The following is a 14,013-nucleotide window of genomic DNA, read 5'->3' on the forward strand; positions in this document are numbered from 1 at the left end:
AAGGTTTTCGTATTTGTTCTCTCATGTTTTTAACACCATTTAATACTTTCCTCTCATCTTGAGAAATGGTAGATATAGTTTCGCTGTACCCGCAGATACATGATGTAAAATGCCTTCATGTCGGAAAAAATCGTATCTAGTATTTCCATATCCCAGTCGGATAGTTTTTATTTGTATATTCAGCAGTACGTTTTCTCGCTTAACACGTTCATTTTTGTTGTCCCATGGAGAAACGTCTTAACGAGGTTTTTCTGTAGTAACTCTCTTCTTGTATTTTTAACACCAGAATCCTTTCTATTTATGTATGTATTTAGGTATTTATGTATAATGTTTGTAGCCTTCTGAAATAGTAGGTAAATTGGTAGTCTTGATGAATGTCCAACCCTTGTTCTGTTTCTCTATGGGGTCAGGTATGAAGCAAGGTGAATCTTTGTAGCGAGTTTTTACGACTAGGTTCCCTACCAGACGTCAACATCATCAGAGGAGTTAATGAGATGGAATGAATGATGGAATATATATGATAGGAAGGGAGAGGGTAAAACCCGGTGCCAGCACAAAGCCTGCTCCTGTTGAATAGCACCAAAGGATCTGCTCAAGGCTTTATGTCTCCATCTGCCATGAATCACCATCAACAGCATCATATGCCCTCACTCCATTTGAACACTGCGGAGAAGTTTGGAATGGAATCCAGGCTTTTGGTACACAATCTAATGATTAGAAATTGTATACCACCACTTCCCCTACCTTGTCAGCCAACATTCTGATGGTGAACATTTTTTCATCCAACAGGACTCAAATAATATAGACCATATAGACTTGATGCCATAACTATCATGGCCATCAGGCGGGCAGATAAAATATTGAATATTTAATAGCTCAAGGCCTGAGGCAGCGTGGATGGGAGGTGTACAAAAAAGTTCACTGCGTTTCTACCGACGACTCAACGGGGAGAGTGGACATCATAGCCATCAATAAGAAAGAAAATAAAGGATGGTGTAGGGACTTAGTCTGCAAACTGGTATCACTGTACAGTTTAGGAAGATATTAGTAATATAACTGGAGCTCCTACTTTAAGAATCGTGTATCAGGTATGCCAGTGAAGAGAAGCAGCCAACGCCATTTTTGATGTGCACCCTGCTTTGTGCAACTGGCACTTTCACAACCAAAAAACGGCTGCATAATACTCATTACCATCTTAAATGATTTGCAAATTTATCATCATCAATTTCCCTCGCTCAGCTCCTGCCGTGTTGGGAAGATTAAGGCGCCTATCCATCTTTGTCTATCCAACCACCATTGCACCTCCTTAACTGTGTTCCAATCCAGGTAGTCCAGTTTCATTCCAAAACCACTCTGACCTCTCCACATGCGTCCAGACATTGCTGCAAAAGCTTTTGTACATATTCCATCATTTGTTTTCCAATTCCTCTCTGCTGCATTAATTTCTGTACCTCTGCTATGGGTACACCATTGTTAGCCTTTTATGAATCAAGGAATGTCTTTACCCTATCTCTTTAGTATTCCCAAAGTTTTTCCATTAACTGCCTCATAATTAAAATAGGGATTAATGTTGATCTTCCCTTTTGAAAGCCATACTGTTCCTTTTGTAATTGTCCTTTCATGTTTCTTCTCATTCTCTTTTCTAATACCCTTTAAAATATTTTTTGCTACCTGAGATATGAGTGAGATTACTTGGTAATTATCACAATCTTTTTGCCCCCCTTCTTAAATATAGATACTATTACTCCTTTAATCCAGTTATTTGGTACATATTTTTCTTTCCAAATACATTTATATAACCAATACAGCAATTGTTGGACAATGGGGTCTGATTGTGTTATTATTACTCTTTTTTTTTCCCCCTTCACCTGCTTTGCATAGACTCTTTCTTTTCTCTTCCTTCTTGAAAATTCTGACAAAACTCATACCGTCTTCAAGCAGAGCTGTCGAAATGTGCTCTGTCTCCTTCCAATTGTTATGGCCACTCTCTGCTTTATGATTTCCAAGCATTTTCTAAACATTACAACCGGAATGCGATGCTACGATGGTCCCTTAGGCAAGTTTACCGCCAATCGTTTTTCCAGTACAGTACTTACTCTAATTATTGCAATAACGGGGCATTAATGCCAAAGATGTATAAGTATGTCGTAGAAGTCCTTTCGTGAGATATAGTTTCTTGAAAAAATGCTTGATCAAGGATTTAGCGTTGATGGGACTGAAATTTCTGGAGGGTTGATCCAGAAAATGGTTTCTTTGAGGAACGGATAATGCAGGATTTTTACGACATGAGTTAATTAGGATGCTCGCGGGACCACGGCATTTGAACGAAAAATTTGGGAAAACGTAGTTTCTGGGAACAGATAATAAGAGGTTCCAGGCCCACTCAGCCTATTTGATTACCTTTCATTGAGGAGCTATTTAATGGTGAGATTGTGACCTCCATCTAGAGAGCCTGGAATTACGGCCGAGAGGATTCGTCACACTGACCATGCGTCATCTCGTAATCTGCAGGCCTTCAGGCTGAGCAATGGTCGCTTGGCAGGCAAGGTCCATTGGGGCTGTAGTTTGGTTTGGTTTGGTTTGGTTTACGAGTGTTTGTAAAATTATAATTATACACATTTCATTTTTGTGATATTTAGCCAAATTGTTGATGGTTTTCATTCATTCTCGGATTTTCCGTTTTCCCGTGTTGTACTTTTTTTTTTTCTTTTCATGGTCCCTCCAAAAAAGGAGAGTTGAGGTTCCACTGTACCACCCTTTTATTATTATGCACATCCTCTTTCAACTTTCGTGTAAATCCTACCTGGCTTTTCTTCACTAACTACTTTCTTCTTCTTTTAATTTCCTTATATTTTCTTCTGTTTTATCCCTATTCCATACTTGCCATGCTTTCTTATTTTCCACTACTTATTTTACCCTCTCATTTCACCACAGGGTCTCTTTATCTTTCACTCTTTCAGCTATTCCACCACAAGCATTCTTCGCACAGCTCAGAAATACATTTTTTGAACATGTCCCATTCTACTATGACACTCTCCACCTCTGTTCTGGGTGTGTGTTGTTTCAATTTATGTTGGAATTTTTCTTTTACTTCTATATCTTTTAATTTCCATATTTCCATTTTCTTCTCTCTTCTTTTTTTTCACTGTCTTTTTTTCTACTTTCAAGTTTGCCACCACTACTCTATGGTCTCCATCAAGGGCTACATCTGGAAAGGCCGTTACATCTAACAACTGTCTACTATCTGCATCTGATGAGAAGTCGTGGCAGCTTGTAGATACGACACGAGTAATAACAGGTACTACACCCTAAGCTACAAACATTAGTCGTGAAGACTGTGCGAATTCTCTGAAACAGATGTATGTTCATAATTAAACTGTTTGTTATGCAGTACTTATAGTAAATACATAACTAAAGCATAACTGCAATGACATTTTGGAATTTCACAACAGCATCTCAGTTCGCAAGAATAATCGCGGACGAAGCAGATGTTTATTGTCAGGCCTTCAGACTTCAGATAGGTGTATGCACAGCAGCCCTACCTACCCCTCGCACCCCTTACCTCGCAACCATGCGACTTCTTGTCAGACGACCATAGTATAATATGCTCTTGCCACCAAGTAGTCGATTACAGTCTTTGTCCTGTTTCCCATTCATACCTTGTAATCTTTCTACTATTCTTTTTCTGAACCACTTATTGCCCACATTTAATGCATTTCTCACACAAAAATCCACCAGCTTCTCTCCCTCGCCATTGCTCTCTCCATATCCAAAAGGTTCAATTACTTCTATCATTCCTTTTTTGTTGCTTCCAACAACTGCATTAAAGTCTCCCATGACAGTCACTTACACATCCTTTATTTTTCTCTCGAATGTCTCCAGGAATTTGTTCATACCTCCTTTTTTCATCCAGTCTGGGGTGCATACACTTGAATAAAATCCTTTACTCCATTCTCTGTCCATAACTCTGATATATTATTCTTATCACATATGTAGTCTACTTTACATACTCATCTATGATCTTATTGGTTATTACTCCAATACATTCTTTGTCTTATGTCTTCCATTCCACTAGAGAGTGTATCTCTTCCCCAACTTCTTTCTTTTCCCTCTCCACTTAACCTCACTCAATACAATCATCGTCATCATCGTTGTCGTCATCATAATCATTTCTCCTTTTCCAGGTGACACCATGTGGGGGCAAATATGGTTCCACTTCATCCTGTCTCTCCACCATTCTTCATCCAACACTGTGTTCCAGCCCAGTTTCCGTTGTCCTATGTTATTCTTCAGAGAGTCCATTCATCGTAATCTTGGTTTTCCTCATCCTCTCTTTCCTGCCATCTGTCTTTCCAGTGCTTATCTTGAAAGTCTTTCTTCTTTCATCTGCTTGACATGTCCAAACCATCTCAATCTGTTCTGTTCCAGTTCATCATTTAGTCTTTGCACATTTATCTCATTTTGTATGTCTTCATTTCTCACTCTATCCCTCCTTCTCTTCTGTACCATACTCTTCAGGAATTTCATTTCAGCTGCATGTACTCTACTCTCACCTCTCTGAGTCATAGTCCAGGTTTCTGCTGCATATGTCATTACAGGTAAGTATTATCCCTTGTACACTACACTTTAGCCTTCATTGGTACTCAGTACCATTGTAACTATATTCTCCTTCTCCATGAAATGAATCATCTCTTCTAGCTTTCCTGTCAATAACATGAAGTTCTTCTCACAGTTCCTCCTGCATAAGAATTGTGCGTCGCTTACGGGGAACACTAGCCTTTTCCAAGGCTGATCTGAAAATGCCATTTTCATTTTGGGCTGTTATTACAATAAAGTCGCCACTTCCAAAGGCATTTTAGAGTTAATGCCAGCAGGTTATCATGCCACTCGTAATTTGGAATACAGACGCCTTTTGCAGCCACTGCTAATCAGGGGTCAGATGCTACTCGATGGGTTCCAGTGTCATTTCGTACACTGAGGGAACCATCACCCCACCTACGGAAACCCATCCGTCCGAAGCTGTTAGTCACCTTAGGGGATCAGGTTATTTATAGTTGCTTGTCCTTCAGTATCAGGATGCTGGGTGCATGATCAACTCATTACCGTAGAGGGGTAACTGGCCAGACATTTGCAAATTAATAGCCCAAAATGGAAAATAAAAGCTAAATAAGAGTCATACCCAATTTAATTTCAAATTATGAAGCAGTATTCTAAACCAGAAAGGAGTTAAGTAATCCATCATCAAGATTATGCCAGGCAGAGAAAAAGTTCCATAAAGTTTTGAATGAAAACTAGCCATCCAATAACGTGGCACAACAATCTATGATCATCAAGTAATGACTATAAAAACAGAGAACATAATACCTTTCTACGAGTAACAGAGAAGTTATTCCTGCAGACAGGGCACTCCTCTACATCTTCTTCATGCTGCCACCTGACTTGAGAATCTGAATCACGGATCTTTTCCAACTGAACCTGAAGAGACTGAGAGAGGCGCACAAAGTCTTGTTGAACAGTTTCAGCATTATCTAGTTCCTGCTGTAAGGAACCAACACGGCTCCGCAGCTCTGACACTGTAGCTTCCAGTTGGCTCTTTTGATAAGAAAAAAATATATTAAACTAAGAAAGTGTATATGTTACACACATTAATGATCTCTGAACACACAACATTCACTCCATTACACAAAATGAAAACCAAATAGACTGAAGTGCCATTTAAGCAAAAGTATGCCATTCTACAGCTCGTCTATATAGAAGAGTGGGATTTTAACCTACTCTCTTTTTAACTGTTTTGCCCCAAGGCTGAGAGCACTCCATTCCAGGTTTTTTGTTATTGTTATTGGTTTTACATTGCATTAACTCAGATCTTATGGCGATGCTGGGATAGGGCACGGCTAGGACTAGGAAGAAAGTGACCATAGCCTTAATTAAAGGTAGCCTCAGAATTTGCCTGATGTGAGAATGGGAAACAATAGAAAACCATATTCGGCGTTGCCAACAGTGTGGTTTCAACCCACGATCTCCCAAATGCAAGCTAATAGCTACAAAATCTGAACTGCACAGCCAACTTGCTTGGTATTCCAGATTCTAAAATTAGTATAAAGTTCAATAAAAGAGCTGCTAATGCAATCCAAAGTGATGGGAAACAAAAGTGAAGTCTCGAAAAACTTGAGAAACACTTGATGTCTTGCAGAGGAGACACGTCTCACAAGCCTCTAAAGAAGATCAAGCATGCTTCTTACGTCACATGGTACAATGAGGGTGATAACACGCTGTGATGTCTCAGTCAGCCAGTTATGAGGTGGTCTGGCCTTCCATTTACAGTGAATAGAAGAGATGTATGTGTAAGCACAAGGAAAGTTGGTAAGAGGTCACATTCACCCCAGTCAACCCATGAGGCAGATAGTAAAATTTGTCATTTTATTTGAGTCTTTGACTGAGCATGGATAGGAAAAATGTGTGCCCTTCTGCTCTTAATTTATTGAATGTTATATTTTTAGTGAACATTTATGGCTACCAAGAGAAAGTCACAAGCCTGGAATATTTCACAGAAGTTTCAGAAAATAAAGGGCAATATAATATCCCAGTGTACTAATTTCGAAAACAAAACTATATCATACCTAGTAAATTTGCTGCGCGATTCCGGTCACGTAGCTGTGAGCTTGCATTTGGGAGGACGTATGTTCGGACCCCACTGTTGGCAGTACTGAAGATCGTTTATCTTGGCCTCCCATTTTGCCACTAGGCAAGGCTGTAGCTTAATAAGGACATGGTCACTTCCTTACCAATCCAAGCTCTGTCCAACTACAATGATGCCATAAGACCTGTGTCGGTGCGACATAAACCCAATAGCAAAAAAAATATCTGGTATGATTCACCACTTAGAGAGCCACGTGTTCAAGGCTGTCAAGCATTGAGTAGTAATGCTTTTACTTTACAGGTTGAGTTTGTAACTTAATCTATATTCTGTTCTTTATTCCTTTTTTGCAAATACATAGTTATAATTTTGCAGTTAAATACACAGTTCTTATTCTTTTTAAACAAGGTAAAGCATCACTTAAAGGAATAATGCTCAATTTTTATGAAATTGAAAATAATTTTGTTTGTTACTGAACAGTTTCTAAACTGGGTATTATTCTATTTCATTTCCATTTGGAAATAAGCAATTATGATTATATTGAATGAGAAGATCCTATCTATGTATGGTACTCTGAAGAAAAGAAATTCTAAAAAAAATATGCTGCATGTGTTACAAGAGATGAACCAAAAATGTGATCCTTTAAAACAGCTCAAGTCTGGTGTTTTCAGAGAGAAATGTTTACAGCATGTTGTGAATCATACATGCAAATAGACAGCACAACACTATCCTCCTCGGGCCCTGCTTAACCTATAGGTTACATAGGTTCCCATTTCTTTATCTCAGTTGCCAAGCAGTGCAGGCCACTACTAATGATTCCATTACCATCTCAGAGAGTGCGGCATCGGCTACGCTTATTTTCAGACACTTATCTTGCCACAGTTAGTCACAATGACTGTTTACAAAATGGAGTCCACAAGTTATTGGCGGAAATCGCATTGCAGTGAAAGTAAGTATACTTTTCCAGTAATAATAATAGTTCTAGTATTCTAAAAGAGTAATAATGATTCTACAAGTTCACTAATACGCAATTCATGGATAATTTTATAGGAATCGCTAAAGTGTAATGAACAGTGGCATATCTTGTAATGATGTAACCTATAGGTTACAGTGGGTCTCACTTGAAGTAATATTTTATACTTTTTTTTTTTTTAAAGGCCTTGATTCCAATGCGATTCTGGAAATTGTCAATGGAGACATGTAGATATGTCAGACCTTTCTGACGATGAGGATGAAAGAACTTTTGTCACTTTACTTTCTGCATCCCCCCGACTGGACACATGTTCAGGAGGAGGATGAAGAAAATGGCGAAGGAGAAATTGATCAAGAAAGTGTCCAGTACGAGGGTATCTGGAAGAGGTCTGATGTATTTGAACCAATTCCCCCAGCACCCCCACCAGAACCTGTACAAGAGCCGAAAATACCCCCTCGTCTCTCAAGATTCTACCGATATGTTAGAAGCAACATATTTGCCACTCTGACGGAGTTTACAAACTGCAGATACCTATGTGACAAAGGGATTCATTTGGATGCCAAAGTAGAAGAGATGAGGAACATTTTTGCTGCCACCATTATTATGACTTATTTGAAATATCCCCCTATACGAATGTATTGGGCCAGGAAGACCCAGGTCCCACAGATTGTGGACAAAATATCAAGAGCAAGATATTTCAAGATAAGGAGCAACCTGAAACTTGTAGATGACACAGAAGTGGGTGCAAATGAAAAATTGAGTGACAAGTATTGGAAGTTGAAACCACTGATCAAAAACATTCAGCAGGCTTGCCTATATAACCCACGAAGTGACAAACATTCCATTGATGAACAAACAGTACCATTCTGGGGGCAGGTAGTTGTGTGTCAATTTGTCAGAGGAAAGCCAAATCCACGTGGCCTGAAAAAAATTGTCTGTGCTGCTCCAGATGGGCTACCAGTTGACTTTTTTTTTTTTTTTTTTTTGTATGAAGGAAAGGGAGATAGTATTCTGAATGATGCTGCATTTCACAATCTGGATATCAGTGCAAAAGTGGTAATTCACCACCTGGTTCGGCAGTATACATGGACAGGTTTTTCACTTCAGTTCATCTGTTGGATATTCTCCATTCTGAGTGCAAAGTACAAGGCACAGGAACTTTGCAAAAAAAAAAAAAACAGGATACCGACTGATGAGCTTCGGACTGATTCTGAAATGAGAAGGGCAGGAAGAGGAACCCATGATATGTTAGTGAGAGATGACAGTCAAGTAGCCATTGTTAAATGGTATGACAACAAGCCTGTCATTTTAGCTTCCAGTGAAGTAAGGGCTGAGCCAGTGAGTCAGTGTCATCACTGATGCCGGAATGAAAAGAATATATTTTTGTAGATTGCCCTCAGATTGTCCTCTCATACAATGAAAATATGGGAGGAGTAGATTTTTTAGATCGAGTTATAGCAATGTAATACCAATATGAATGGTCCGTTATTGGACACTATAAATTTTCCACCTAACTCATTCCTGGTTGCCAGCGTTTTGCCCAAGTGTGCTAAGTTGGAAAATAGCACACCTACCAAGACACATGGCTAGTGCATACCATGGTGGCCACTGCGTAGGCTATCTGGAGTCATTGTCACTGCAGGCATCAATTTTTGGGAATGAGACAAAGTCTCTCATAGTGTACTGGCACAGTACAGTACTGGGACATTTGAGGATCCCCAATAAAACTTTTAGGACAGTTGCACATTTTGCCAAAAAATGGAACTGTCCTGGGAAAAGCAGGACGAATGGACACTCTACATTACAGCCAAGCTCCTGATGTCTGACACCGTCAGAATTACATAGTATTCAAAGATGTAGAGAAGAAGTTATTCAGTGTGATAAGGTTTTACCTAAGAAAAATGAATTCATTATCAACCATAGCAATAAAAAAGTTATCAGTGTGTGAAGATAATGGAACTATAAGAAGTCAACCCAGGAAACTTTTCCAACAAGTGCCTAAGATGCTTTATCACGTTGTGAATCAGACGAAGGCAGCTAGTATCGAGTTGAAAGGACACAAGTGAGAGTGTCAACCATGTTTTTCCAGTTACTACTTTTCTCCACATTAAGGCATGTGAAAACGTATACTCATTTGCAAAAAAGTATTGGAAGAGAATAAACAAATATCAAATTAAGTCATGTATAGAGAGGAACAAGACTGTGCATCTAATGAATCATCTGGGTACAATGGACGTTCCACACAGTATCGTCCCGTTCGTGTTTAATGGCGACTGCTTGAGCAGAAGTGCAACTAGGAGGTATACATGTCACTCTTTCATTTATTGTGCAAGATACTAAATAAGGCCTTATTAGCATTGTTAGCCACAGAGCTAAGTTGAGTGAACATGCAGCATGCCCCAATAGTACATTCAACAATCCTCTGGTATGAGTTTGAGAGAGGCTCCAGCTTCAGACTAAGGGTGGCAAGTTGGACATGTCAGCACATTGCTCGCCACTTGAACTGGTCTATTACACTGTGTATTGGTACTGGATGTTGTGGGTATGAGGGTTATGCACGCACGTACTTTGAGAAGGCTCGAGTTGATCCTGATGAACCACCAGCAGGGAGGATAGTTTCATTACATGATAGGTTATAAGCACAAGTATCAAGTCATGTATAGAGAGGAACAAAATCGTGCACCATGAAAGAATCACATGAATACAACGAAGGTTACCACACAGTAAAAGAGACAAACTCTCACATACTGCATTGGCACTGCCTGTGTAGTGTAGCCCCACTACATGCACTAGCCATGCTTCTTGGTAGGTGTGCTAGTTACCAACTGATGGGCCCAAATTGGCACACTGCAGCAAAACGCTGGCAACAAAGAAAGAGTCAAAAGGAAAATTTATAATTTCCAGTAATGGACCAATTATACTGGAATTGTAAGCACTCCACGTGCATCACAACATACCACCCAAGAGACATATCAAGATAGTTGGGGATAAACCTGTGTCCACCGGTACCATAACCAGGTGGTTAGAAGAGCAGGATCTGTCGCAGCCAGAGTCCTTCTGAACACAGCCGAGCAAGTTTGAACTTCTATCAGAAACAGGCAACATAGCAGCTTGCGGACCAGCAATAAAGGGCATTCAGTGACTAATCACAGTTTTGTCTGGACTCAAAGACGACTGCTGAATTGGATTCTAGAGATGTCCTGGCCAGCGCAGTGATCCATGCTTTGTTGTAGAGTAGCACAATGCCCCAACAGCAAGAGGTGTCATGGTGTGGGATGCCATTTCCTACAATTCCTGCTCTCAACTGGTAGTGATTGAAGGAACCCTGACAGTATGGTGATATATCCAGGGAACTCTGTGACTGTGTGTGCTTCCCTTTCTGGTGCAGTTTCAAAGCCCCATTTTCCAGAGAAGATTATGCCTGGCCTCAAACAGTATGGGTATCTCTGGCCTGCCTTCATGATGTCAAAATGCTTTGTTGACTAGCAAGGTCTCCAAACCTCTCGAGCAGATTGGATGGCAACTTTGCTCAGTGGCAACTACAGCAGATTTGGAGGTGTGCTACCTGCAGCAGGATCTGCCTTTATGCCCGAAAGTATCAATGCCTGTTTCCATGCTGCAGGTAGTCCAACACTGTACTAAGTAAATCCTGCACGTGTTCATTAGTCTGCAATAAATGCTTGGTGTGGAACAATATTTTTATTTTATTCTACCATGTCCTGTGCCTGTACACACTTATGTAACCCTGAAATGGCTCCTTCACAGAACACTTGTGTTGTTGTTGTTGAAGTGAGTGTATTTATATAACAGTACAAGTAAGAAACATTTACGAGGGTCATACGGTAAATACCGGTAAGTTTCCCTCCTTTACAAAAAATATAACCGGGTTATTTACACTTGTATTTTCATTCTACTACTCATACGCTAATTCTCCACACGTGGACGAGTTGGCAGTGAGGTCAGGGTCGTGCAGCTGTGGGCTTGCATCAGGGAGATAGTGGGTTCGAACCCCACTGTCGGCAGCCCTGAAGATGGTTTTCCGTGGTTTCCTATTTTCACACCAGGCAAATGCTGGGGCTGTACCTTAATTACGGCCCCGGCCGCGTCCTTCCCACTCCTAGGCCTTTCCTGTTCCATCGTCGCCATAAGATGTATCTGTGTCAGTGCGACGTAAAGCAAAAAAAATACTTTTGGTATCTTGCCAGCAGTTTTTAGATACCTTTGTTGTTGTACCAGAACATAATTTGATATATCATAAGCTGAATTAAAAGATCTTGCAAGAGATTTGAAATTAACCAAATCACCTCGTCTTCAGGGATGGAACCTTTTACAACCTGGCACAAAAATAACATAGTTCAGAAAATGGGAATACAACCTGTCAGCATTTTTTACAGAAAGTGAACAGTTAGTTTACTGTAATGATGTTAATGGGTTCTGGGAAGAGATCATGATCCTAAAGAATGGCGTTCGTTCACAGACAAGTCAAAAATGAGTTTAAAAGCTGTACTTTTGCATAACGGAAATATATATTCATTTGTCCCAGTTGCCTATTCCATTAATGTGAAAGAAACATATGATAGTATGGAAATAATTATTAAGACACTGAACTATACAGAACACGAGTGGTAGATTTGTGCTGATCTATAAGTGATAAGTATGCTAACAGAAATGCAGCCAGGTTTCACAAAATGTTGTTTTCTCTGTGAGTGGGACAGTCGAGATAAATGTAATCATTATGAAATTAGAGAGTGGCCATCAATAGTAAGTGTAGTGAAAAACCTACAACCTGTTTTCCAGTCTTTGACCGGGTCAGGATGTATTGAATGAACCATATATAGGCTATTATTACAATGGGGTCGCCACTCCCAAGGTAGAAAGTGTAGTATTAGGACAAAAATGTGTTAAAAACTTGCCACTTTTTTCTGTTACCAAAATAATTTCTTCCCCTTTTTTTGCATCTAAAACGGGTTGATGAACTTTGTTAAGCCGATAGACAAATCAGGAAGGGCATTTCAATATTTAAGGGGACGATTTCAAATGTTGAGTGAAAAAAAAAAAAAAAACTAAAGGAAGGTATCTTTATAGGCCCAAAAATACACGATCTGTTACACGATTCTGTACTCGAGGGTACCCTCATTCCTGTTGAAAAAAGGTCTGGCTTGCATTCAAGTTAAATCAGTTTGTGTGAATTTTCTGTGAAACTATAGAACAGACACTACCGAGATATGGCAGAAGATTTGTTGAGAGCGTACAAGACACAGGAATGCAACATGTCCATTACGATTCACTTCCTCCATTCGCACTGGAGTTTCTTTCCAATGAACGTCGGTGACGTCAGTGATGAGCATGGAGAAAGGTTCCACCAGGACTTATTAGAAATGGAAAGGCAATACAAAGAGAAATTAATGTCCAACATGCTTGCCGATTACTGCTGGCATCTTATTACAGATGTTTTGGAGCCCTCTTATAGGTGCAAGTCTTTGAGGAAAAAATTTAAGAATTTTTGCTCTATAAAGTCTTAATTGCAACATAAATACAATTTTAGAATACTTAGTATATTTCTGTTGTTGTGTGTTTTGGATTATGTATGATTTGGGTTGAAATTACAACAAATATAATAGAAATAATAGAAAACTGCAAATGAACAACAGTGAACTCTATAGCCTATGCAGTGTGTTAAAAAAACTTCATCACTTCCTCTCAAAAAACCGTTAGGTGATAGAAAAAAACATGCTTTATATTCAAAATCAGCATATGTAAATGAACTAAAATAAAATATTTTCATTTCTGAGAGCAAAAAAAAAGTTTAAATTTATTGTACGTGTAATAATAGATGTTCAGGAAATGACCAATGAACTTGTTTGGAATCCTGTCCTATTATTTCAACTACCGTACAGCAATATGGTATGCAGTGCAGGTAAATGTACTTGGCTTATCTAACAACACAAATTCATAAACAATTTAAAAGTATTGCTATATGAAGACAGATTTATTCTAAGATTTTTAATTAATGTAATTTTAATTGAATTAATATAATTTCTAGTCTGTATGGTGCAGAAATGTAGACCATCCTAAAACATGATGTACGTGAATAGGAGGCTTTGAAATGTTATACAGGAGGAAAAATATTGAACATTCCTTGAACAGCTGATCGTATGAACATGTTGATTCTGAACCAGTTTCAAATAAAAGGTCATTTTTCATGCAAAGTATCTCATTGGACATATAATGTGCCGAGAAGGTAACCTTCAAAAGTTGATTACTGACAGCAACGTCCAAGGAACCATACCATGAGAATGAGTACCAACACAATGGAGATGAATTGACATGGTGAATGGTCCTTTATAGAGTTCTCTCTTACACTGAAGGTTTTGAATAGAGAAGAATAGCAGAGTACGGTTCA

At 39.2% G+C, this 14,013-nt stretch overlaps 1 protein-coding gene across 3 annotated transcripts in view; it reads right to left on the reverse strand.

Annotated features, from left to right (window-relative positions):
- Positions 1–14,013, reverse strand: part of Rbpn-5 (Rabaptin-5) — a 238,044-nt gene that overhangs the window by 20,653 nt on the left and 203,378 nt on the right. For 2 of the 3 annotated variants that reach the window (XM_067152404.2, XM_067152403.2), the window contains exon 14: positions 5,365–5,592. The exons of the other annotated variant lie outside the window; for it this stretch is intronic. In XM_067152404.2, the coding sequence (XP_067008505.1) occupies positions 5,365–5,592 (228 nt within the window). The remainder of the gene's footprint in view (positions 1–5,364; positions 5,593–14,013) is intronic. 3 annotated transcript variants of the gene reach the window in all.

This window comes from Anabrus simplex, chromosome 8, assembly GCF_040414725.1.
Source record: "Anabrus simplex isolate iqAnaSimp1 chromosome 8, ASM4041472v1, whole genome shotgun sequence".
Lineage (NCBI taxonomy): Eukaryota > Metazoa > Arthropoda > Insecta > Orthoptera > Tettigoniidae > Anabrus > Anabrus simplex.